General features: G+C 43.7%; 1 protein-coding gene across 1 annotated transcript in view; it reads right to left on the bottom strand.

Annotated features, from left to right (window-relative positions):
- LOC311529319 (formin-F-like) overlaps nt 1-27442 on the bottom strand; it is a 139536-nt gene that overhangs the window by 55135 nt on the left and 56959 nt on the right. The window contains exon 3 of the mRNA XM_084645218.1: nt 9789-10030. Coding sequence (XP_084501344.1) covers nt 9789-9824 — 36 coding nt within the window. The 5' untranslated portion in view covers nt 9825-10030. The remainder of the gene's footprint in view (nt 1-9788; nt 10031-27442) is intronic.

Genomic DNA, 27442 nt, shown 5'->3' with positions numbered 1-27442 from the left:
ACTTTAATTCTAATCCAGGGAAAACGTGGATTGTTATCAACGAGAGATTTTGCTGCCTTGATTATGGGCTGAGAGCAACATTCTCCTCTTCATTTACACAAAGGAAGAGGACCAAAACAAGTGACCCTTGGCAGCACTGACTTTGAGAACTTGTTCCCTATTCTTGGGACTAAATATAAGCCTCTCTTTCTGGTGCTCAGCAGGATCAGTGCTTTAGGGATGAATGCCCTCCATATTGTCCCTTACACACTTAGGTGCTGGAAATAGGTCTGCTGGGGGTGCTGCCACACACCCCCGGCTTGAAGTGGTGTCCATCATATACAGGGTTTAGAGTTTGGTTCAATGGCTTTCGGCACCCCCACTCTACAAATTGTTCCAGCGCCCCTGTTCACATCCCATGAATTTCTGAGTGGAAGTTTGATTGAGCGTCAGTGCTGCCTGAGACAAGGTGAGGTAATATCTTTTACTGGACCAACTTCTGTAAGAGGTATTAATACCTAAGGAGAACGTCCTGCAATTGTATCTGTACAGCAGCCGGGGATGCTGCCACCACTTGGTAAGGGGAGAGGGAATAGCAAGATGGGTAACATTTCTAATTTTACTAATAAGAAATTAAAGTGGAGCCTTACATCTGGATTATTTCTTGGATTCTCGAAATTTGCCATTACAAGGGAAAAGTAAATCCCAATCTTGGAAAATGAAATAAATACAGGAAGGAAAATTATCTGAGCACATCAGCCTGATTCTTTATATCCAGCATCTGGTTGCACTTTCATTCGTTTTAAGGTCTGGTGCTTCAAAACTGAATCTTAAAGAAACAATAAAAGGGCCTGCTCTTATCTGGCAAAGCAGGATAAAGTGACTTTGAGGTAAAGCCTTTAGGGGATTTCCTGTTGACTCAATGCCTTCCAGCTACAGGGCCTTCTGCAAAACAGGTTTAGTGGGCAAACTTAAAAATAAATGCCAAGATGTAGTGCAGTTATTGACTTGTGATGAAATTTATCGTAGCAGTTTCTGTGTTCCAGCCTATGCCTTTAACAAAAAAGTATAGCTTGTTTCAGTATGCTTTTTAAGGGAGCTAGCTTAGTTTGTGGCAAAGAAGCCTAGGCATTTCCAGACCTCACCGTAATATGTTGCACTCCATTCTGCTGGGGAATCAGAGATGGTATTTAAGTGAATTTATGCACATATGGCCAAATTCAGAGCTTGTGGATAGGGGTTCAATTCCACTGTTATCAGTTAAGTAGCACTCACTTACTCCAGTTCTCAACCTGGTGCAGAGCATCCATCCCTCTGCCCCTACACATTCATTTCTGGTTTTTATGAGTAGGGGATATTTGAAATCCATCCATTTCTGAGCTAGCTTAATTTACAATGAATATCAGTACTGATGATTAATGGGATATGCCTCACTGGCACCACTGTCTTCTGTAAACATTTGAGGAGCTGGTCAAATGTTATTTTTTGAACAATGCTTCTATTCCTCAAATAAATTGTCTAATAATATTTTGCATTATTTGACCAGCTCTTCAACTGGCTGAATAATATCTGTCAACATTTATTCATAGAAGATATTCATCAAAATATATTCCACTCCCACTGGAGTCCCTGGAAGTTTTGCCATTGGCCTCAATAGGAGCAAGAAGAGCCCCAAAGATATATTATTATATTTTTTTCCTTTCGTGGTATAAAGGTGTATGGTACTTAAAAGACAACAATATTACAGGGTCAAATTTCCAAAGGTATTTAGGCACCTTAAGATGAAAAATAGGTGCCTAGTGGGATGAATGGGAGATAGCCACATAACTGCTTAGGCACTTTAGTAAATGCATATGCATCTTTAGGCACATCAATTCCATTGTAAATCCAGCCCACAGTCCCTACTCTGAGAAGCTTACAGTCTAAAGCCCCAATCATGCAAACACTTAAGTATGTGAATAGCTATACTTATGCAAGCAGTCTCATTCAAGTAAACTTTATGCAAGAGAGTAGTCACATTAAGTAACTGCATAAGCATAAAGTAGCCCCTGTACTAGGAAAAGGGCCCCTTTGCTCTGATATCAGCTAGGGTTGATTACAATTAGCCACTTGGATAGACAGGACCAAACCATTTTCAACTCCCAAAAAACACGGTGGACTCCTGCTGAAACAACAATTCAGTAAGGGCTGGGAAGTAACATTCTGGATTCCTTTTGTCACCATTGGGTCACTTTCTTCGTATAAACAGACCCTTATAAATCTGCACTGGGAAAGCCCAATGGAAGCCTTAGGATGATAGCTCCCTTACTTGCATCCGATGAAGTGAGCTGTAGCTCACGAAAGCTCATGCTCAAATAAATTGGTTAGTCTCTAAGGTGCCACAAGTACTCCTTTTCTTTTAGCTCCCTTACTGATTTTGCTCTGTGCCTTCACCTATTGTTACCTTTGCTTGCCATACTATTTGTACATGTGCATGTTATACACACACACACAATTTATTTGTTATAGCTTTTGCATATTTATTTTGCATATTAAGGCCAAAATCTGAACATGCAGGATAGATAGTCTCATTACTTTTTCCAATGAGGAGCTTCTAGGAAAACTGCCTGGCAGATAATCAGGTAAACAAAGATAACAAAGCCTTTGACTGCAGCAAGCTCTCAAAGCCCAGAAAGAAGGATGTTCTTTAAAAATCCCTTGTTAAAAGGGAGCATATGCTTCTTCCTCAGAACTGACAGTGCTCGGTTGGTTATTACACAGCCTCAGCATTACTGTTATGATCAAGTGCAAAACCCAGAGAGAGAAGCCCTTTGCAGCAAGGGAGCTCAACATAAGAAATATGCTGATGTTTCATGGACTCTAACTTCATACAATATGGATCATGTTTGAGATGGCATGAAAAATGTCCTGGGCAATGTGAGACAGGGGAGGGGCGCCACAACTTTTGAAAAAAAAATGCATTTTGATGTGCAGAACTCCAGACAACCCCGCTTTGCACTCTGATTAAATTAGCTTCCCTCAAAAATTCTTCCACTTCCTGGACGTTGAGAAAGAGGATAGTGAGGAGGCTCAGGTGCACTCTCCCAAGTGCTCGTTAGAGACCAGACAGCACCACATTAATGGTCAGCTTACTTTTCTGCTCATGTCCATTAAGTGTCAGTCATCTATTAGCTCTTGAGAGATTAGGCCAACACAGAGGTTTTATGACGTGCTCTCCAGCAGCACTGAGGAGTAATTTTTACACGTATTTCTTCAAAGAGAAACTTACCATGGCCTCTGAATGGAGTAACTCCTCTCTTTTCTCATTCCCCTCTCCACCCCCAAATATGAGTTCAATTGCTTACAAAAAGAAAGAGATATGAGCCATCAGCAAATTCGAACACTGGTGTCAGCAACTGAAAATCCATAGATTTGACTGGAGTCACACTGACGTACATCAAGCTTAAAATTAGACAGGATATATCAATTGCCTTTGAATTTGCCCTGATTAATTATGCTCCAGTTGTTTCTCAGGTGTCTGCCATTAGAGGCAGAGTTTATTTCTAAATGGCCTGTAGCTGTAACCCTTGGTGGTAAGTTTCCATAGAATTTTTAGTGCTGAGCTATTCATTCATTTCATGTTCATGCTGGCGCACCACAGCACTCACAGTGACAGCCTGCTGTGGGATCAGCTACAATCTCTGTTCCTGAAGCCAGTGCCATGACTTAAAAGACAACTGCATCCCCTTGGCTCAGGCCACCAAATTGTCTGGTCAGAAGGCCACTGTGAACGGGTTGTGAAAACGTTTAAAGTTTTTAATTGCAATTGACACTACCAAGCCAAGCGCTGAAGGCAGCCATCCTGATAACAATGGATAGCATGGCAGTAGGGGTTCCCAATGTGAACCAATTTCCAGCCTGCTTTAATAGCAGTTTCTATGCCACACATACACACACACACACATACGCTAGTTGGAACATTCAGCAGAGAAATCTGGGCTAACTCAGTTTTGTTTCACACTCCACCTATAAACCATTATTAAAACAGGTTGGAAAGTGGCTTACATTCTCTTTGCCTTTCTTCAAAATCACAAACTATCAGTAAAAGCTTAAATCAAACCAACCCCAAACATTTGAAAGTTTGTTCAAGGTGAAAAGAGCTTCTTACTTTGCTGTATGTTTCCAGACTGTTGGGATATGCTGCATGCATGACATCTGGTTTAACCAAATGGATGTAGATTGTCTTTAAACTAGACACTAAGGTGGAATTTTCAAAAAAAACACTCAGCAATAGTCTAACTGCTCCCATTGAATCTATATTATAGGATTCCAAGATTGTCAGTCTGGCTTTGTGTGTGTCACTCTTGAAGCCTGGAATGTCTGAGTCAGTGTCAAGTGATGAAAGCAGTTACAAGCATGGTTCAGAGCTATCTTTGTTCAGAATATCAACAGTTTGGAATTCATGGTCTGTTATCACCCAATATTTATGTTCTCAGCCATTTGGGGCTTTTTTTTTAATACCCTTTACAAATTACACCCAAACGACATCAGGGGCTTTTAACTAGTTTGAAGGTAAAACTCCCATTGATTTCAATGGGAGTGGAGTTAAGCCAATGCTGAGTACTTTTGAAAGTCCCACCATACAGTGCCTTCAGTATGTGTCTGTGTTGTTTGTTTGTATAGCACCTAGTACAATGGGGCTTAAATCAAAGTTTGGGTCCTTAAGCACTACCGCAATAGAAATTAATAAGAAAAAGATGTATGTGTCCTGCATATTTTAAAGGGTATTGTATGGGCTTATCTTCAGTACTGGCTAAATTGGCGCTGCTGCAATCGTTGGAGCGGGCATTGATTTAGCTGGTCTAGTGAAGACCCGAAAAGTCAATGGGAGAGTGCTCTCCTATCGATTTCAATACTCCACCTCCCCGAAAGGCAGAAGCTATATTGACAGGAGGGTGTCTCTCATCCACATAGGATGGTGTAGACACCACTATAAATCGATCTAAGCTACGTTGACTTAAGTTACATATCTTACGTAACCTAACTAGCATAGCTTAGATCAACTTACCTCGTTAGTGTAGACCAGACCTATGATTTCAAAACAGTGCATAGGAGGTATGAACAAACTTACTTTTAATTTTCTCTATACAGTTGCATAGATCCCAGGTGCAACTTTCAATTTTTACTACTTAATGGACTGAAAAAAATATTATAGAAAGTGGTTGATATTTCACTACATCAGTTCATTACTAAAATAATAATGCCCTATGTCTTTTAATTATAGTAATTAAAATAATCCACAGTAATAAGAACTATAGAGATTATCATATTTGCTTATTAACATGATAGTCCAGTTAGTTCTGTGATGGAACAATGATTACTAGGCTATTATGCAGTGACATCTAATTATTCTGGAGAAATTTATGAGTATTTCTGTTTGTAAGTTTGTGTGCAATCACATCTCATTCTATCATATCTTGATAAAGCAAGGATACACATCAGGGAAGAATCTGGTTGCCAGGTGCCAGACCTCTGAAAAGCTGGTCAAACCAGGGGGTTTTCTTAACTGAAATTTAAGGGTGTGTTATTGGAGCATATTAGTTAACACATTCTAGTTAACACATTCTAGCACATAGTCTAACATATATAAGGCAAAGGAGACTTTCAGATATGGTTGACTGAAGTCTAGGCTATAACTCAACCAGTTTAGCATATTTTAAAATCAATACTCCCTTGTCTCCAGGAGTTTTAGAGCATGTTAGAATATGCTACCCATTTGTTCTAATAACTTACCTTTAAATCCTAGTCAAGACAAGGCCCAAGGAGTTAAGGTTATCAACTGACCTGTTGCTGTTGACAAATTTGGGGACTAGTTCTTAGTTCTGGCCTTGTGAGTTTCTCCTCTCAAATGCCTCATTTTATTGACATAAGACTAGATTGTAACTCTACAACATGCCTGCCCAACATGCCTGCTATCTCGTTCCCTTTACTCTGAGTCAAGTGTTTTGACAAAGTTATGTCACTGATTATTCAGAGTCAATGTAATTCCAGTTATGGGGTGGTCCCTCTTTAAAGATCTTCTGTTATTTTACCAATATTCCCTATCCATCCACCAAACTATGGGTGAGAAGAAAGCTGGGAAAGAATTTCTGGCCAACCTGTTCATTCTGAATGACACATTGACAGGATTTGGTTTATTAACTGATAATTGTCTTAAATAAAATGTTTCTCTCATTTATTATTTCAGAAAAGGAGAAGGGGTTTTTCTCTTTGCTGTTCTGCTTTTGCATTTCAATCATATCACAAAATTATGCATATTAGTTATGCTTTTACTGCTTCCCTGCAAGTAAACTAGAAATAGCCATAAAGTGCAGTAGTATAAGCTTTCTCAGGGTCATTTCACTCGGGTTATCTGGTTTCTGCTATTTGATTTGGCCCTTTCCTAATTTTAAACCACTGGCATTTCCCTTCTATGACACCTGTGCTATGCTCATTGGGATCCAAATTTCAGGATCTTGTACAATGCTGTGGACAAAACATGGTCCATTAATAAGTCTCTTGAGACGGCTCCAAAGGGCTCAGTACAGGAGGCTTCAGGAATTCCCACACATGTTAATCTGTACTTTTATCTCTAGCTTGCCCAAAGGGTTTCTTCACTACCTTATCCTTCATGTTGGATAGCAGGTGCATGGAAATGCAACATTCACAATTATTCTTCTTTTAATCATGCTCAAGGAATCCAACGTCACTATCTTTTAAGATGGGAGAAAAGGAGGTTGAGGGTGGGCCATATGACAAACCATTTCCAAGTAGATTTGTTATCATGTCTGCAGGTGGTTTGGTGTTTAAATGCAGATGGAAACCCAAAACATTTCACACTGAAACAGCAACTTTCATCCAACAATCTCAAAGTGCCTTGCAAACATTAATGAATCTGAACACCACCAGAGGGAGCAGAAAAATTGTTTTACCCTGTGCTATGTTTGACATTCAGTAGCAGTTAACTGTAAAGAGTTGGCGGTGCTGCATCACCATCTCTGGTCATGTAGTAGGTGATTAGAAGTCCCAACTGAGCAGGATGACAACAGAATGCTGAATGGGATTCTAATGAAAATAGTCTATCTTTCAAGCTACCAGCACTACTCCAGAGGCCAGGTACATGTGCATGAGTATGCATATCATAAGATATGGATTCATTTGGCCTTATATGAATAAAATTGATCCCTTGATAAGTATACAGTAAAAACCCGCCTTAAACAATCTTGCAAAGGACCAGCAAAAAAAACCCCACACACCCAACAATCATGTAAGAGAAATGGTCTTTAACTAAAGATCTAACAAAAATTGTGTGGGGAAGCCTTGGGCATATGATACTTTAAAGTGGTAAATTAAAGCAAAACAGGGTGTGAAGGCAGTAGGGGAATATTTGACCTAAAATCATGCCACCTAGCAATGTGATCCTATCAGCTCTCACAAGACAGGTAGAGTTAACACTTACATGAGAGGCCTTAAGGGAGATTTAGGGCCAAATTTTCAAACAGTTGTATAAAAAAGGCTTGTGCATTTTTGCAGGTTTGTTTTTTGCACAAGTACACAAGTTGGGATTTATGCACTTGCATAACTATGTGTGCATGCAAACCCTGACTTGTATTAAGCATCAGGGTATTTGCATGTCCACTCTTTGCCCTCCACTCTTCCCATATTAGATGCTGCAAGAAATGCTGTTAATGATTCACAAGATACTACTCTGGCCTCTGAGGCAAAGCCTGCACAGCACCAGAGCAACTTCTCAGTCCAGGTGAACAGATTCACGCAGGGGTGCTGGAACAATTTTTATAGTGAGTAAGTGAGAGAGCGCTGAAAGCCATTTAACAAAACTGTAAACCCTGTATATAACGAAAACCACTTCAAGCCAGGGAGTGTTGCAGCACCCTCAGCATCCCTAGTTCCAGCACCTATGTACTCAGGTTCACAGGGCTCAGGCAAGTGCTCTAAAAAACAGCTATACAGACAGCAATTTGAAGTTGCAGCTCGGGCTGGAGCTCACCCCTCTCCTTGGACTTCGGAGCCCAAACTCCAGCTCTAGCTGGTAGCTGCAACTTCAAAGTGCTCTATACACAGCTATTTTTAGAGTGCTAGTAACAGCCCTGCCAGCCCAAATCTATTGATCCAGGCTGGCAGGCTGACTCCCACTTGCTCCATAATGCTGCATAGATATACAGTGCTGAGCAACACCACACAGATGGTAGACAGTGAAGAGAGAGAACGTTGCTAAGATTCAATTTGCACGTTCTTCACATCGTTGTCAAAGCTTCTATAGACGAAGCCTGAAGCTTCAGCACATTGTTACACTGAGCAGTGCAGGATGGGACATGCAATATTACTAAAGTTGAGGTGTTATTTCTTAGGGCTTGTCTACAATTAAAACACTACAGTGGCACAGCTGTGCTGTAGTAGCCCTTCAGTGTAGCCACTACCTATATCGACAGGAAGTATGTCGATCAGTGTAGGTAAGCCACCTCCTGGGAAGGCAGTAGCCAGATTGACAGAAGAATTCTTCCATCAACCTACCGCTGTCCACACAGGGACTTAGCTACACCACTCAAGGGTGTGGATTTTTCACACCCCTGACCAACATAGTTAAACCAACCTAATGTTCTATTGTAGATCAGGCCTTAGTGTGCAACAACTGACATCTGCAAAGCTAAATAGCTCTGCCTTTGGTTGATCAAGTACACATCCCTCTGCAAAAGCTTTGAAGACCAGACTCTGCCCTCAGTGACACTGATGATATTGTGTGGGTGTAACTGAGGTCAGAATTTAATCCTCTGCCTCTCGTTCTCTCCCATGAGCCAAATGAGCAATAAAGGGAGTCTTCACTCCATTCTGCCTAATGCGGTTTGTTTTTTAGTAAGCCTATCCAAGGAACTTCTCATGTTTCCCAGTGGAAGATGAGCTAGCTTCACAAACAGGACTCAGACTTCTGATTTTGTGCTGGCCCTGACTCAACCTAGCAGCTACTTCCTCTAATTTATGCCAGTAGAGGACTGGTATAGCTCCACTCCAACATGCTACTGATATACCCATCCCCTCCCCCAGCATGCTCTTTAAACCAGGAAACCCCCATGATGATAAACCATCACTGTCCCTCTCCACAAGGGTAATTCTCCACTGGCCATTTATGGCCTGGATCTGAATCTGGGCCCAATCCAATTAAGCATGCAAGTTCTTGTAACTATAACATCACTTTCTGAACCCAATATTATGCTACAAAGATATATATCTGGCAGACACTATGGGATAATTCAAACCTGGTGTCAGTGGTGAAACCTCTTTGCCTTTGGTGGAGTTGCAGCCACTTACATCGGGTAGGACTCTGGTACTGAGGGAGCTTATCCACTTTCAACACGAACCACTTTGATTCATATGTTCCACTTTCTCTGTATATAGTCTTTAGTGAAAATATCCTACGGGTTCTATATTAACAAGGAATCCTCCAAAGAACTGATTTGATAGAGAATCTTTCTCTGTTTGCACAATGTTCATTACATTTAACAGCTATTTTTATAGCAATAGAAAGGTACTTTAATATTAAAGAAGCAGAGTTCCTGTGACAGGTGTTACATACTTACTACCCCTAATGCATACAGTCTCTAATATTACATATTAAGCAGTGAAGGTTGGTATCACATACTAATCAATGAAGCTAAACAGTCCTACTGCAAATTCCCTGCTAACACAATACAAAGTTGTTCTCAGTTTTTGCAAGCTCTTCAGTTATGCGCAACAAATGCAACGTTTGCATAAGCAATAACAATTTCTGCATTTACCTGTGGAATAGTGTCTTGAGTTCTTGTATTATCCATGGCTGTGAAACTTCTATTTGTTTCATCAGTACCCAGAGGGTTACACACTATAGTTTATTCATGAAGCACACCTGCTTTACAGCAGCACAGCTCTCTCTCACTCTCTCAATCTTGCAGCGAGTGTTGATTATTAACAGTTACTTCCTTGTACACTGAGACCTCACAGAAACTAGAATGGTGTAGTGCTTCCTTATGGCAAGCCTGCTCTGTGAGAAGAGAAAAAGTAGAAGTTGATTGTTTGCTTTCTCTTGAATTGATACTTATCTTTTAGTTACTTCCTGAAATCAGTGAATTATACTCTATTATTAGACACTGATTCTATGTGAACTCAAAGCACGTACGTTGCTAAAACAATGTTCAGAACTAAATACAATAAAATCTTCCAAAGAAATTTTAAATGTTACTGCCACCGGGACTGGACTTTCATAAGTATGGTTCAGTGCATACCCAGCAACCCTAAGTGCATGTGTTCAAACTGCAACTTGAGCATGTGCCTACTGGGCAAGGGCACAAATGCACCTCACACTGAAGCTGTAATTTCCAGCTCAGGTAGATGTACATGTACTACCTTTGATCCAGTGTAAAGCCCTACAGTCCCTCACTCTGAGGTGGGTGGCTGTGGACCCTAAAAGCCCTGGCATCCCCAACCCCATAGCCATCATCCTGGTCAGCTGCCCCAGAGCCACGGACCCTGAAAACCTAATTTCCCCAGCAGTCCACTGGGCAGGCTTTCTTCCTAGATCCCACATCCTCCACATGCTTCCAAAACCTGTGTTGGATCCACTGGAATTCATCAACATCATATTCCGTAAACATTTCAATTTTGACAAATTGGCAACTTCTGACAAAATATGATTCATCAAAATTTTTCTGAGCAACTCTAATAATGAAAAGGATGCAACCGATGAAGTGAGCTGTAGCTCACGAAAGCTCATGCTCAAATAAATTGGTTAGTCTCTAAGGTGCCACAAGTACTCCTTTTCTTTTTGCGGATACAGACTAACACGGCTGCTACTCTGAAACCTGTCTAATAACGAAAACCTTCCTCATTGCAGTGAGGCTTGATGGCTGTACAACACTTGGAGATCCTTGGAGGAAAAGCATAATTGAGGTGCAAATAAATGTTGCTAAAAACAAATTTCCTAATTTGAATAGACAAAGCATAGGGCCTTGTTTTAGTAAGGCTATTAACTTGGACACGGGCTGTTGACTCAGTAGCTCTGGCAAGCACTGCTCTGTGGAAAGTTTAATAAAAGATTTTCTTTCTTCACAAACACTTTTGACCCATGTTGCTCTGATATCCAAAGTGATGGGGTGAAAGCTATTATTTTAAAAAGTGACAGTTTGGACAATATATTTACACAATTTTATGGGATTTGTTGGAACATTTTGATACATTCAATTCAAAAAGTACATCAAAATTAAATATCTAGACATCTGATTTCCCTTTAGAATCTTTCCAGTTCCTGAAGAATTTCTATTTTCTTTTTGAATGAAGGAATCCCATGGAATTTTGCTATAATCTGATTATGGCACTGCAGAACATTTTAGTATTGCACAATTATGGGTTTATTTTATAAAAATTCAGTGGAATCATTAGACATGTTCCCTCTACAGTCTGCAGAACAGCACTTTTTGCAACGTTTATAATATGTGAGAAAGCAATTAATCAGAATGGAGCTCAATTGCTACTTTTAGAGCAAACATTTTCAATTAATCTGAAGTCGATAATTACACCTTCCTTTAATAACTGCTTGTGTGATTTTTTTTTCCCCAAGGCCTTATGTTAATTGACTCAAACATATGTCAGGATCGTGGGTTGCAGCAAACACATGGGAACACTCTTGATTTAAATAAACTCCTCTTCCAATCTCGCTTATGAGCAAGAGCTTCATGAAGAGGTGGGACTTGCACCTCCATGCAGGACAACACCACGTTTGGAGTTCAGAGTGCAGTGGCTGACTGTAGGGATGACAGGTCGATGGGGCAAATTGATTCTGTAGGAAGTCTACACTACAATGCTACATGGGCGCAGCTGCATTGGTGCAGCTGCACCGCTGTAGCGCAGCCGGTGAAGACACGCTATGCCGTCAGCATAATTAGTCCACCTCAGCAAGAAGCATAAACTACCTTGGTGAGAGAGCATCTCCTGCCGACATAGCACCAGTGTGGACAACGTGAAACTTGTGTTGCTCATGGTGGGTGGGGACTTTTTCACACCCCTGAGCGACAGAAGTTAGATCGGCTTAAGTGGCCCTAACACTCCTCCACTCTTCACAATGGGTGAAATCCAGAGAGTCACCACAAGGACAATGCATCACTAAACACAGCTTAGTTTGGACTTAACTGATGCTTAGGAATTGTGCTGACTCTGTGAAAGCGGAGGAAAGGGAAATTTTACACAATATCATAGAATCATATACTGCATCACTTCCCCCTCCCTCAAAAGATTCTACAGTTTCGTTGAGATTGTTCTTTAACAAAATAACGGCCTTTCTACTTGGCTTATCCACAAGGCCCCTACTCCATCCACCGTTAAGTCCCTCTTAAAACCCATTTCTGCCATTCTGCCTACAGTAAACTTAGCTGAGTTGTGTATAAATGGCTTATTGTTGTTCCCTAATTTCTGTCCAGGCTTAGCCTCTGAGCTCCTCAAACTAAGAAGTGTCTTTGTATGTGTTTGGAAAGCACGTCACCCATAGTGCTGCATACAATAACAAAATATTGTTACCTCTTTTTGACCCTGGCAGTTAATATCTGTAAGAGGATAAATTGACGCTTTGATGAAAACTTGCTATTTACAAACAATGTACAGAGTCCTGTTTTCCTGAGCACAGGAGCACTAACAGCAGGAAGCCATAGCATAAAGTTATAAGATCTCAGTCCTAGCCCCCTGAATAGCCTGAAGCCAATGGCAAAAAACTCCCCTTGATTTCAATTATGCAGGTTGAGGCCCTGAGACAATACAAGTAGTAGTAACTATAAATATAGGGCATGAGTGGAGCTAATGGCACTTGGAGCCTTCAGTTCATGACAATGGGAGACCTGGGTTCAAATCTCCCTTCTCTGCTTGAGAGACACAAGAACTCAAACCCAGGTCTTCTGCTTTCTCAGTAAGTGTTCTAAACACTGGACTGGGAGGAATCCTGGGACAGTGCTCTCATCCTCTGCTTTTGAAGCTGTTCCACTTTGTATAAAACAATTCAAGGGGCTAGAGACTGAGCAACTGTATAGCCCAGTGGTAGAGACACTCCTGTGGGATGGAGAGAAGCTAGGTTCTAGTCTCTATGCCAATCAAAGTAGAACAGGTTAGACCTGCAATTATGAACCTAACTTCCTTTGAGAGGTGGGACTTAAGTTACACCCAGCATTGTAATGAGTAAGTCCCTTTTGTGAATCTGGCCCAAGGTGTGCAGTGTATTTATGAAGTTCTTGCTTTGTGTTTTCTCACTTATTCTTTGCATTACAATACCACCTATCAACCCTACCATACATGGCACTAGTACAAATTCCAGGAACAAGCGTCATACACTAGTGGTAGCTTTCTTTCCTGCTTGTTTTAATTCCCCATCAACTTTTCAATAAGTGTATCCTGCACCTTGGGTGTGTTCTTCTTTACAGCAGCCTCTGAAAAGAGAAGACCAAAATTCCCAATGATGCTACGTGCACTATTATTGTTTTTAACCTTGTACAATGGAAACTGTACCAGGACTATCAATGGGAAGAAAGATGTAGGGAGACAAAATTATAGTAAACTAAGAAAAAAGAGCTGGGAAGAAATGGAGTGTAATGGAAAAGAAGGCAGGTCAATTTTCTGAGGGAAAGAGAGAAAAGAAACGTTCGCTGAGCTCCCCTGAAAGAATTAGAAGAGGTGGCATATGTATTCCAAAGGAAATATATTGCAATTGAAAATACTATTTTTCAGCCTTAGCTAATGGGTGCATCAGGGAACTAACTAAGATAGATAAGAAGCACCATGACATTAAGAATTGGAAAGGAGAGTGTCACAGTGAAAGAGTGACATGTACAGTTCAGCCACCAAAGCAGAGATTTTGCATTGAACTGCAACAATCAAAAGAGGAAAATTATACATTTAGAGCAGTTATGGATCTTCAGGGCAAGATGAGAAGACAAGTTGAGAAACATTTATATAAAAGGAGACCAGTAAAAAAATAAATAAAATAATAATAATAATAATAAAGCTTACAACACTGAAACAGTTTTGTATTTCAGTTGGCTGCTTAAGCACTGTAGAACCTTGCTTCCCACTCAAACCTCCACTCACCGAAATCTGTAAGCTTTTGGCATGTTTTAATTTTTATCTTTAGTTGCTATTTTAAAGCTGCCAGCTTGGCAGTGGGGGAGATTGATGTCCTTTATAAACTGACCAAGTGTACTTTGGGCCCTGTAAGCTTCCACACACACACTGCCCTGCCTGTGTGGCCTCAGTCCCCAATCTGGAGCCACCCCAGGTCAGATTCTGCGTGGCTCCTTTGAGGTCAGTGTAGCTTTGCTGAGTAAGACCAGTTATCTCTAGGGGTGACAGTCGTACAGCCTGCAGGTCCATTCAGTCCCAGCCCCTTTGCTGAGAATGCTGACAAATGATATGTAACTCCTTTATTTTAATAGTTTAGATACAAAGATTGAAGAGGGGCATACAGGGAATGAAAAACATCAAGGGAGGTATATTACAGTGGCTTGATGAGTTCAGTTTTCATGACTAGTATGGCTGCCTCAATACTTGGCCACCTCCATAGTTGGTCACTGACCGAGGGAAGAGGAGGCCATAGGGTGCCACCTACACAGATTTGCAGTTCAAGTAAATAAAGCCAAAGAAAGGCTCTTCACACCCAGACTTCACTGGGTATTATATTATCTACATTACACCATTTATCATGCATCCTATCCTGTAATACTATTTGATAACAATAAAATGATTAGTATTGTGGTAGCAGCCAGAAGCTCCCAGCAGAACCTAGAATCCACTAATGGGCTTAACCCCACAAGAGGTTCCATTGACTTTGAAGGCACCACTCATGTAAGTGAGGCAACAAAGATCGGGCCCCATATGAAAACAAATGGGTAGTGCATGCCCTTTCCTCAGGGGAGGGGTGATTCCCAGCACAGTCCAAACTGAGGTGGAGAGCAGCTCACCTGAGCTTCCTCTTCTTGAAGTCCCTCCACAGAGAGTACTTCCCCCCAACCAGGACTGATTACATTCCCGTCATGGCTAGGTTCACCTGGTAATCCCCTCACTGAAAGCAGACAATAGCCATACATTCTCTGCTCAGGTGGGAGAGTTACTTTTACTCCTCTTCCTGCTAGCCTAAGGAGGGATCCACATATCCCAATGAGCAGGCAATTCATAAAAACCCCTTGCCCTTGTATTTTTACTTAATATTATTATCTCACATCGTGATGATGCTTCATTGCACCAGGTGACACCACTTAGTCACTGGCCCCTCTCAGGGCTACAGAAGCAGCACAAAGAAGTTGTCTGCTATCTCCACACAGAATGTCTGGGACAGTGAGATGATGAGCAGCTTTCAACTCCCAGTAAAGGCAGTGAGAATGCTGTCTACAGCCACAAGTTGTCTCTTGTCTTATATTTAGATTGCAGTCTCTTTGAGGCAGGGACTGTCTTTTTGTTCTGTGCTTTTACAGTGACTTCCTGGTCCCTAACAGGGGGCGCAAGTACTATTGCTATGCAAACAATATGATCACTCAATATCTGACAGGGATGGGCCCACTGGGAAGAAGGTGCTCAGTACATGCTAGGAGGTACACACCACTTATAGGTTTGGTTTCAGAGCCAGTAAATATTTCAGTAGAGTTGGTGGCACGGCTTGGCTCACTTGTGGAGGTAACATTCAAGGCCTGCATTCACAAATGAATAGGAAACAAAGTAATTCAGCCACTTCCTTCTCCTTTGTCAGCCCTGGGGTTTGGGGTTTTTGTTTGTTTGTTTTTTTGTTTATTTGTTTGTTTGGAGGGTGTGGGGAGAAGGTAAGAACATAAGAATAGCCATATTGGGTCAGACTAAAGGTCCATCTAGCCCAGGGGTGGGCAAACTACAGCGAGTGGGTTGGATCCGGCCCGCCAGCCATTTTAATCTGGCCCTCAAGCTCCTGCTGGGGAGTGGAGTATAGGGCTTGCCCCACTCCGGCACTCCATTTGAGGAGCAGGGTCGGGGGCCGCTCCACGTGATTCTCGGAAACAGCGGCCTGGCCCCTCTCTGGCTCCTACACATAGGGGCAGCCAGGGGGCTCCACTCTACACGCTGCCTCTACCCCAAGCGCCACCCCCACAGCTCCCATTGGCCAGGAACCGCAGCCAACGGGAGCTGCGGGGGTGGCGCCTGAGGACGTGGCAGTGTGCAGAGCCACCTGGCCATACCTCCATGTAGGAGCCAGAGAAGGGACATACCACTGCTTTCGGGAGTCGCTTAAGGTAAGTGCCGCCTGGAGCCTGCACCCCTGAGCTTCCCACTGTGCCCCAACCCCCTACCCCAGCCCTGATCCCCCTCCCGCCCTCTGAACCCCTCGGTCCCAGCCCAGAGCACCGTCCTACACTCAAACCCCTCATCCCCAGCCCCACCCCAGAGCCCGCACCCCCAGCCCCAGCCAAAGCCTGCACCCCTTCCCACACCCCAACTTCCTGCCCCAGCCTTGATCCGTCTACTGTCCTCTGAACCCCTCTGTCCCAGCCCAGAGCACTCTCCTACACCCCAAACTCCTCATCCCCAGCCCTCATCCCCAGAGACCTCACCCCCGCATCCCACTCCCCCACCCAGCCCAGAGCACCCTCCCACACCCTGAACTCCTCATTTCTGGCCCTCCTGGAGCCCACACCCCCAACCAGAGCCCTCACCTCCTCCCACACCCCAACCCCAATTTTGTGAGCATTCATGGCCCACCATACAATTTCTATTCCCAGATGTGGCCCTAGGGCCAAAATGTTTGCCTGCCCCTGATCTAGCCCAGTATCCTGTCTTCCGACAGTGGCCAGTGACAGTGCCCCAGAGGGAATGAACAGAACAGGTAATCATCAAGTGATCCATCCCCTGTCGCCCATTCCCAGCTTCTGGCAAACAGAGTCTAGGGACATCATCCCTGCCCATTCTGGCTAATAGCCATTGATGGACCTATCCTCCATGAATTTATCTAGTTCTTTTTTTAACCCTGTTATAGTCTTGCTATAGTCAACATCAGGTATTTGTTTTGTTTTGGGGTTTTTTGTATCTTCAAGCCCTTCCGCATCCACTCAGGAAATTTTAGTCACAAGGAAACAGTGGATCTCAGAGTAAGACAGAAGTCTTCTGAACTTTGGGTATAGAACAAGAAGTTTGGTGCAGCACAAAATCACGGACCATTAAAACCCAAACACTGTGCATTTGAAAGGAAAATGCAATGAAATAAAAATCACATATTATGGGACAACCACTATAATCTTAAACATATGCAAAAAAATTTCACTAGGCAGCAAAGCTAAAAGGCATTGTGGACTGAGAGGGCCATTTTGTCGCTTTAATTCCTTAACATGTTACATTTTTGCCCTTATCTGCCTATATATAACAACAGCTTCAACTAGTTTGGGAAGTTATGAAAATCTACCCAGAGGTATTAAACGAGGTCCTCCTCCAGCCCCCCTTTTTTTTAAACAGTGAACACCCCAGGCATAGGACTGAAAGATTCAGATGCCTCTATTTGACCTGATTTTGCTCCTGATTTTAATTAAGAAAAATATTTATGAACAGATTAGATATTGGAGGGTCCCTTGTCCATCACATACAAAGAAGGAAAAAAGTCTGAGTTTATTCAAAATACAAACTTCTGACTGATCCATCAGTTTGATACACACAAGTATAGCAGGTCAATAGGGACATCTAGTGGACAAAACTATTCAGTACAAAATTCACAAACAGCATGTAGCACCCTACATAAGAGAGCCTTAGGAGCATGTACAGTTAACTAAAAGATAGGTATCATACATACATCATTGTCACAGGCCCCATAGCACCTCTGTCTGGCCACGCGTGGCACTGGAGGAGTTCCCTTTCTCCATTTCGCCTCACCAAGGGCTGCCATCGCTCTCAGGGAGTCATGTAGAGGCTCAGACCTCTAGCTAGGTCAGTCTCAGAGTTCAACCCCTTTCGAGGGTAACAAAAGTCCAAGCATATAAAAAATGTCTTCCATCCTGCTTGGGCTCCTCTTCAACCCACCTTGGGGCTCCATTCCCAGCCCCTTCTGTGCTACCTTTCAGTCTTTTCTGCTCTAGGTTAGAGCCCTGACTCCCAGACTGCTTCCCTGGAGTCCCCTGCTTCTTCCAGGCCCTACTTCAGGACCTTCCATAGCAGCCCAGTTGACTCCCTGTGGTTCCTCCTCCTCCAAACAGTACTTTGCCCTTGTATGAGGGCCGCGTGTTTATTGGGCTGTTACTTCACCCCAGTTAATCCTGCCTCCTAATTATGCAGCCAATTATGGCATAGGCAGGGCAGAAGCTAATTATGGTACAGGCAGGGCCAACTGAATAGGACCTAGCCCCAGGTTCCTGGCCATTAAAGAGGAATGTCACCCCATTACAGTCATCCTTGGTTATTTCTATGCTCAGCCTCTCTTTTTAAAACAGAAATTATAAACAGTGTCTTTAAATACAAAAATTCCTTTTTGTTATGTTCAGCCACCTAGTTATCGTTAGATCAGGACCTGATCCAAAGCTCATTGAAGTGAATGGGAGTTTTCAATCTTTCCTGTCACAGTGTATCTGCAGTCATGGAATAGCAAACTTTAACATTGTGAGAGCTGGATTTTTATTAAATGGTGGATGGGGTTTTACAGGAAGTTCCAGGGCCAAACCTTAGTTGGCAGAAGGCAAGTGTGAAGGTCAAAGGTGCATGATAAATAAAGAAGAGGACAGGTCACTGATGCAGAGTGATCTGGCAAGCTCGGTGCAAGCAAACAATATGTGTTTTAGTGTGACTAAATGTAAACTTACACATCTAGGAACAGAATGTACGCCCTCCTTACAATATGCAGGACTCTATCCTGGGAAGCAGTGGCTCTGCAAAAGATGTGGGGATTGTGGTGGATCATCAACTGAACATGAGCTCTCGGGCCTAAAGGACTAATATGATCCTTGGATGCATAAACAGGGGAACCGCAAACAGGAGTAGAGAGGTTATATTACCTCTGTTTTTAGCACTGGTGCAACAGCTCCTGGAATACTGTGTCCAGTTCTGGGGTCCACAATTCAAGAAGGATATTGATAAACTGGAAAGGGTTCAGAGAGGAGCCACAAGAATGTTTAAAAGGATTGGAAAACCTGCCTTAGAATGATAGACTAAAGGAGTTCTATCTATTTAGCTTTATAAAGAGAAGGTTAAGGGGTGACTTGATTACAGTGAAGTAACTACATTGGGAACAAATATTTAATAATGGGATCTTCACACTAGCAGAGAAAGGTATAACATGATCCAATGGCTGGAAGTTGAAGCTAAACAAATTCAGACTAAAAATAAGACAAAGTTTTTAACACTGAGAGTAATTAACCATTGGAATAATTTACCAAGAGGCATTCTACATCACTGGTGATTTTAAAATCAAGATTGTATGTTTTCTTAAAGATCTGCTTTAGCAATTATTCTGGGGAAGTTTTCTGGCCTGTTTTAACCAGGAGGTCAGACTAGATCAGGGTGGGCAAACATTTTAGCCCGAGGGCCACATCTGGGAATAAAAATTGTATGCTGGGCCGTGAATGCTCACACAAATTGGGGTTATGGGCTCCAGGATGGGGCCATAAATGAGGAGTTCAGGGTGTGGGAGGGGGCCGTGGGCTGGGGGGGGGGACTGGGGTGCGGGGGGGGGGGTAAGGGCTTTGGGGTGGGGTTGGGGATGAGGAGTTTGGGGTGTAGGAGGGTGCTCTGGGCTGGGACCGAGAGGTTCAGAGAGCAGTAGGGTGAATCAGGGCTGGGACAGGAAGTTGGGGTGCAGGAAGGGGTGCAGGCTCTGGCTGGGGGTGCGGTCTCTGGGGTGGGGCTGGGGATGAGGGGTCTGGGGTGCAGGAGGGCACTTGGGACTGGGATTGAGGGGTTCAGAGGGTAGGAGGGGGATCAGGGCTGGGGTAGGGGGTTGGGGCATGGAGGGCAGCTCAGGGGTGCAGGCTCCAGGAGGCGCTTACCTCAAGTGACTCCCAAAAACAGCGGCATGTCCGTTCTACGGCTCCTATGTGGAGGCACGGCCAGGCGGCTCTGCACGCTGCCACATCTGCAGGCGCCACCCCTGCAGCTCCCATTGTGGGGTTAAGGCCATTAGCCAGATTAAAACAGCTGGTGGGCCAGATCCGGCCTACGGGCCGTAGTTTGCCCACCCCTGGACTAGATGATCAGTGGTCCCTTCTGGCATTGGAATCTATGGATATATTGATTTTATACAAAATGGCTCTGCAATTTTTACTATTTGATAATAGTCATTACCAATAGTCATAGGTAATAATTGATATTACCTCTATGGGTTTGTCTTCACTGTAGAGTTAACTTGAGTGATACTGGCCCATCAGAGGGTAGAGAGACTACAAATCAAGTTAGCAAAACTCCTCAACTGATAATCCAGTCACCCTATGCAGCTCAGTATGGCCACTCTTACTCAACCTAGGTTAATTTTAAAGGATTTAATTGTACAGTGAAGACAAAGCCTCAGTGTTTATGTATACATGCCAGATTCTTAAAGCTAGAATAACCCCAAAAATTAAAAGCTAAGAGAAGATGGATCATAAGGGCAATGGGCCAGAGTTATAAGAGAAAATAGGGAGATAGTGTAGTAAGCACATGTGATGTCTATTCATTACAATTTGAAAGCAGGTAAATTTTTTTATTTATGGCTTATTTTGTAAATACGAAATGTTCATCTCTTCTACGCTATTCTTCTACTTTCTGCCAAATATACTTGCATTTGGTATAAATAAAGCAAATCAATAATTAGCAGTGGGACTATTAGTTATCCCTTTTTGACTTGGTAATGCATAATAATGCTATTTAGTCATTAAAGTCTGCAAAACAAAAATATTTCCCAGTTTCCTGCCTTTGATAGTGGCTCATTGTTACTGTCAAGTAGAGAAGGAATCCACCTATGTGTCTAAAATTAACATCTCTTTGTACATCTAGTGTAATTTCCATTCTATTGGGGAACCCAGTGTATTTTACAAACATTAATGAATTGAGCCGCAAAATAAGCCTGTGCAGGTGTGTCACGACTGAGCCCAGACCCACACTGGACAGACACCAGTCTGTGGTGAGTGGAGCCAAATGCTGGATCCCAAGTGCTCCTAAGCCAACCAGGTCTGGGCAAAACTAGGTCACTAATGGTACATCTACATGGTGAGGGGAGGTGGAAAAACCCACCATGCATCATGCCAGCAAGCCTTTAGGCTTGTCTACACTATGAAATTAAGTCAACTTTATCTCATACAACCTCAAGCCCCCAAATTAACGAAGTCGATCGTGCATGGCCACACCATGCTCATTGTTTTGATGGAGTGCATCCTCACTAGCAGCGCCTGCATTGATGCACAAAGCAGTGCATCGTGGGTAGCTATTGCAAAGTGCAACTTTGACGCAGTGTGTTTTGGGAAGTTTGTGCAATGCCTCATGGGATCAAAACGTTGTTGCAGGGGAGAATGGGAACATTGCATTGGCACCCCATGATGCACTGTGCTCCCTCCCTCATATCAACGGCAAACAACCCAGTGGTTTTCACACCTTAAAACCACCACGCGTATGCCATAACCCCAGAAGCATGGAGCCTGCTCAGTTGTGCACTCTTGCTGTGAGCGTCTTCTCCTTCACCTACCTGCAGTATTTCCAGAGCCAAAGTAGGGCCTGCCACACGGAACATACCGATTTCCTGCAAACAGCCCTGTTGCAAGCCATTGAAAAAAACAATTCACAGAGCAGCTGCACTCCGTAGAGCGCTGTTACTGGTCCTGTGAAACAAGCACTGACTGGTAGGACTGCATCATTTTGCAGGTATGGGATGACGAGCAGTGGCTGCAGAACTTTTGAATACGGCAGGCCACCTTCTAGGAACTTTGTTCAGGGCTTTCTCCTGCCCTGCAGTTCAGCAACACAAAAAGGAGAGCTGCTCTGACAGTGGAGAAGTAAGTGGCGATCGGTATTTGAAAGCTTTCAATGCCAGACAGTTACCGGTCAGTGGGGAATCAATTTGGAAAAGGTAAATCAACCGAAGGAGCTGCTGTGCTCCAAGTGTACAGGGCCCTTAATCAACTTCTGCTATGAAGGGTAGTGAGTCTGGGAAACGTGCAGGACATAGTGGATGGTTTTGCCGTGATGGGGTTCCCTAATTATGGCGATAGATGTCACACATATCCCCATCTTGGCACCAAACCACCTTGCCAAAGAGTACATAAACCAAAAGGGATACTTTTCAATGGTGTTGCAGGTGCTGGTGGATCACAGGGGGCGTTTCACTGACATCAGCATAGGATGGTTGAGAAAGGTTCATGATGCGCGTATCTTTAGGTCTGTTCAAAAAGCTGCCATCTGGGACTTTCTTTCCAGAACACAAAATTAACACTGACGACGTTGAGATGCCTATAGTTATCCTGGGGGACCCAGCCTACCCCTTGCTCCCATGGCTCATGAAGCCATACACTGGCCATCTGGACAGCAGTAAGGAACGGTTCAACTATAGGCTCTGGAAGTGAAGAATGTTGGTTGAATGTACCTTTGGTCATTTGAAAGGGTGTTGGAGAAGTCTACTAACAAGGTTGGACATAGTGAGGAGAACAACCCCACAGTTATAGCTGCCTGCTGTGTGCTCCATAATATCTCTGAAAAAAAGGGGGGAAATTTTCCGCCAGTTGAACCAGTTGAAAGTTCCGCCAGTTGAAATTTTCTGCCAGTTCCGGGCAGTTGAAGCAGATCGCATGGCAGCCATTTTTGAGCAGCCAGACAGGGCAATAAAAAGAGTGCAGCAAGGGGCACCTGCGTATCCGCAAGGCTTTGAAAAGCCGTATCAATAAGGAGTCACAGTAATGTTAGCTGCTTGTCTGCATTGTGCTTTCCCAAACCTTCACCTGGCTTGTATCACTGTCCCTGTAAAGCCAACCCTCCACCCAAGCCCACTGCTTCTAGTTAATAAAGAACATTTATTTCTCAAATCCATTTACTTTATTTAACAAACATAAGTAAAGAGGGAGAACAGGAAAAAAAAAAGGTAACCTTGGGGAAAAGGGGTTGTAAAGTTGGAACGGGAGAAACATTTTCAGCTGTGTGACATAACACTGCATTCCAGACCATCAAAGGTCTGCGAATGGGCACCTTCTGTTCCTTGTACCCTCTCCTCCCACACCAGCCCTGAGTTAAGTGCAAGGGATAATGGACTTTTTGCCCACGCCTCATGGAATGCTTGTGGGAGGGTGATTCTGCGCCAGGCAATGCTGGCTGGCGGTCCACCAGGGTCTGCAGAGGGACTCTACCCTCCTGCTTCTGTTCCTGCACTTCAACCAGATGCCTCAACATGTCTGCTTGGTCCCTCATAATCCAAACATCTCGTCCTGCGCCGCACACTTTCGCTCATTGGAAGCTTTCCTGCTCTCCATGTCCACGTCTAACTTCTTGGACAGTGAAATCCTCCATGATCTCAGCTCGGCGTCAGCTGTCCCGGAGGCATTCATTATCTTGGTGAAAATGTCCTCCTGCGTTCTCTTTCTCCTCCTCCTAATCACCGAAAGTCTGCTTTCAGGTGTTGATGACACGCTGAAGGACACATTTCCAGCTGTCAGTCAGGGGAAAAAATAAAGGAGCCATTGTACATGAATAAAATGTTTCCATAGCAAGGCTGTTTTCATTAAAAAAAAAAACCTATTACACTAGGTGCAAGCCGTAACATAATCAGAATCCATAACTGTTCACTGTGCCATTTTGCTGCTCCAGCCATGGTGAGTAGGCTCCCTCGACACACACACACACTTTTAATGAAGTTTATGGCAGGCTCATGTCAAGAGCGGAGGTAGCTAGTTGAACAATGGCCCTTCTCCGTAGCACTGCAGGAGCTGTTTACGAACGGGGCGGGGGGAAACGTTTTCACTCCCAAATTGTGGAATCTCTCATGTGGGGCCCCAGTTCCCTATCAGCCACTTTGCTGACCCATGCCGAGCATAGTAAAGGCACATTATCTGCCACATGGTTTGGCGATCTGGAATGTGGGGGTGCGGGGTGGGTCTACATGCCCTTTTTTCAGGTAAGAGCACTTCTAAAGAGAACTTCCCCCATTTCCCCTAGGCAACCCTGTGTGATATCAGTCTCCTGAGGGTAACAGAGGTAGAAAGGGAGCAGATGCTGCAAGCATCTGGGTATAGACCCGGTCCTTATGCTGCTATGCTGTGTACCGCAATGATACCAGCAGAATTAATTCAGGAGTTGCGTGGGAAAGTGTCCTACCATGGTGGAAGAAATAAGACTGCTCTGCCCAGAAACCTTCTGCAAAGGATTGCAGAGTAGCTCCATGAAAGTTTCCTAGAGATCTCCATGGGGGATTCCTGGGCTATCCCAGTCCACATAAACAGTCGTTTCCTGGGGCCACCCTCTGCATAGTTGGAGCGGCCTATTGTAAGCAGAGAACCACAGCACCTCGCTTTTTCTTCACAGTAAACTTGCAATACCACCAAATATATGTGCCCATTAAAGTTTAACTGGACTTTCATTGTAATTGTATACTCACCAGAGGTGCCTTCCCTGGCATCATGGTTGGCCACCATGATGTCCTGTGACCCACAGGGCTCCTGAGTTAAAAATATTTCTTGGCTGTCGGAGAGATTGGATCCACTGCTCGCCTGTCTCCCATTCTCCTCCTCCTCCTCTTCCTCATCCACCATATCATCCTCCTTGTTGTCCCTAGACTCACAAATCTATGAGGTGTCCACGTTGCTTGTGGCGGTGCTGGTAGGGTCACCCCCAAGAATCGCATGTGGCTCGTTATCAAACCGGCACGTGTGGGTTCAGCATCAGAACGATAGTTCACCTCCTTTTCTTTCTGGTACGCTTGGCAAAGTTCTTTTATTTTCACACGGCACTGCTGTGTGTCCCTCGTGTAGCCCTTCTCCCCTATTCCACGAGCGATCTTTGCATAGATGTCAGCATTTCTTCTGCTGGATCGGAGCTCTGCCTGCACAGACCTTTCTCTCCACACAGCGATGAGATCCACCACCACCTGTACAGACCAGGCTGGAGTGCATTTGGGGTGTGTAGTCTCCATGATCAGCTGTGCTCAAGTTGGCATGCTCCCAGTGCTGATACAACAGGAAATGGGAAATCAAACGTTCCCAGGGCTTTAGCAGGGGAGGGGCTATTTCGTGTGTACCTGGCTGCAGTGCAGCAGAGTTGAGAATGATCTCCAGAGCGTCACAGATGAGCATTGTGGGATACCACCTGGAGGCCAATTAAGTCAAATTATGCTGCATCTGCACTACCTTGCAGTCAGCCCATGAAAATTGAACTAAGCACCACGCCTGTCGCAGAGGTGGGTTACAGAAGTCAACATCAGAGGCGACTTAGGTCGACGTAAAGGACCCAGTAGACACATACATTAACAGGTCGACTTAAGGCAGCTTCCTTCAACCTAGTGTAGACCAGGCCTTAGAGGTTGGATCAACTGATTCAGGTTCGTGGGGCTTACGCTGCTGGGCTAAAATAGCAGTGTAGTGTATATAAGATAGACAAGGTAGGTGAGGTAATATCTTTTATTGGACCAAATTCTGTAGACACAGAGCTCTTCTTCAGGTCTGGAAAAGGTACTCTCAGTGTCACAGCAAAATGCAAGGTGGAACAGGTTGTCTAGCATAAGAAGTTAGCACATATTGTAAGGGACATTCAAGGTAGAGTGGCCTGCTAATACCTCTGCAGTCATAGTACTGAAAGGGGGGGGAGGGTCAATGCGTCACAGATGGTTGTAATAAACCATAAATTCAGTGTCTGTTTAGTCCATGATTTTTAGTGTCTAGCAGAGTAATAAGTTTAAACTCCCAATATAGTGTATATTGTCAGGGCCAGGCTGGTCTTACAAACACAGCACAAACTGGTAATCTGACAGTGCTCAAAATGGAAGACAACCAGCACGGAGTTCACAATTCAATGCAGACATGCCCCCATCGCGCCCCACCCTCACCCCCCACACACACACACTTCACCAGGTGTATGTACAACCCATTTTTACATCTGGAGAAACTGAGGCACGGAGATGTTAAAGTCCTGATTAAAGCCACTGGGAGTTGGATTGGACCTCAAGGGATCAATCCAGTGTAAAGCACAGAACAATTCATGAAGTTGGTGAGCACATTCAACTGCCATTGAAGTTAATAGGAGTCAAAAGTTCTAAGCATCTTTCAGGATAGAGTCCTAAATGACCTGCCCAGGCCATCTCTTAGCCTCATGTTTCATTCCCCCCTGCCCCCCATTTTTAGACTATTTAGAGGTACATGAACATTCATGAAATAAAAAAGTCAAAAGTTTGAGGTCTCCTGTATTAAATTAACTTCAAAATAAAGCCCTTTAAAAGATTTTAGGTACGTTTTGCAAAACTGGATATTTTTGAGTGGAAGTGGACCTACTTGCTCCCAGAGATTAATCTGTATTGATAATCTGTGGAAAGACATTTAGTATAAAATGAAGTTTGGGGCGATGTAGAATGTTACAGATGACAAACATTCTCCCTCAAAATTCGGGGGGGGGGGGAGAGGGGGAAATGGAATTTTACACTACAAAATCATCTCTGGATTTCACTTGCAGTAAATTAAAGCCCAGCTGGCCAGCAGCAGCATTACTCATGTAAACAAAGTCTGACCACATCTTAGCTGGTGCAAATCAATGTAGCTTTACTGAAGTGAATGAAGCTACATTGATTTACATCAGCTGAGGATCTGGCCCCAGGTCATTTTTCTGCTGCGTACTGCATGTTTTATTCAGAATCTTGGGCCTTTATGGGTTGAAAGTGTGTCATGCCTGGTCTGACCAAGTTTAATGCAGAGGGCCTCATCCAGTGGTATCTGAAGCAAAGTGAGTCTGCTGATGAAAAGAATTATTGCCAGAGATAATTCTAGAAATACTCAGCCACACCACAGGGTGGTGCCAGACCCTACCTTACCTTCACTAAAGATGTTTTAAAATCCAGCTTGCAAAGCGGAGTAAAACTAAAAGCCATACATGAGTGTTGTAACTAACTCTAACGCCTTAGGGATGCAGATCAGCCTGTGGGCAAAGCCCATTACATAGTACTGCAAGTTAACCAGCAGAGTTTCAGAGCTTCCACATCTTCCAGTTACCCCAAAAAGGTTCTCCACATTGGTCCCACATACACCTGTTTTAGGGGTGCATGGAGGTCAGGCTACTCAAAGCACCAGGCTAAACTGTGGTCCCAGTGGTCTTTTAACACAGAGTATGATGAAACCATTTGTCAAGGTTCCTCCCCCACTCTGAACTCTAGGGTACAGATGTGGGGACCTGCATGAAAAACCTCCTAAGCTTATCTTTAACAGCTTAGGTCAAAACTTCCCCAAGGTACAAAATATTCCACCCGTCGTCCTTGGATTGGCCGCTACCACCACCAAAC

Source organism: Lepidochelys olivacea, assembly GCF_965140295.1.
Source record: "Lepidochelys olivacea isolate rLepOli2 genome assembly, chromosome: 13".
NCBI lineage: Eukaryota > Metazoa > Chordata > Testudines > Cheloniidae > Lepidochelys > Lepidochelys olivacea.
Note: the sequence above shows the minus strand (reverse complement) of the source record. Positions and strands in the feature narration are given on the sequence as shown.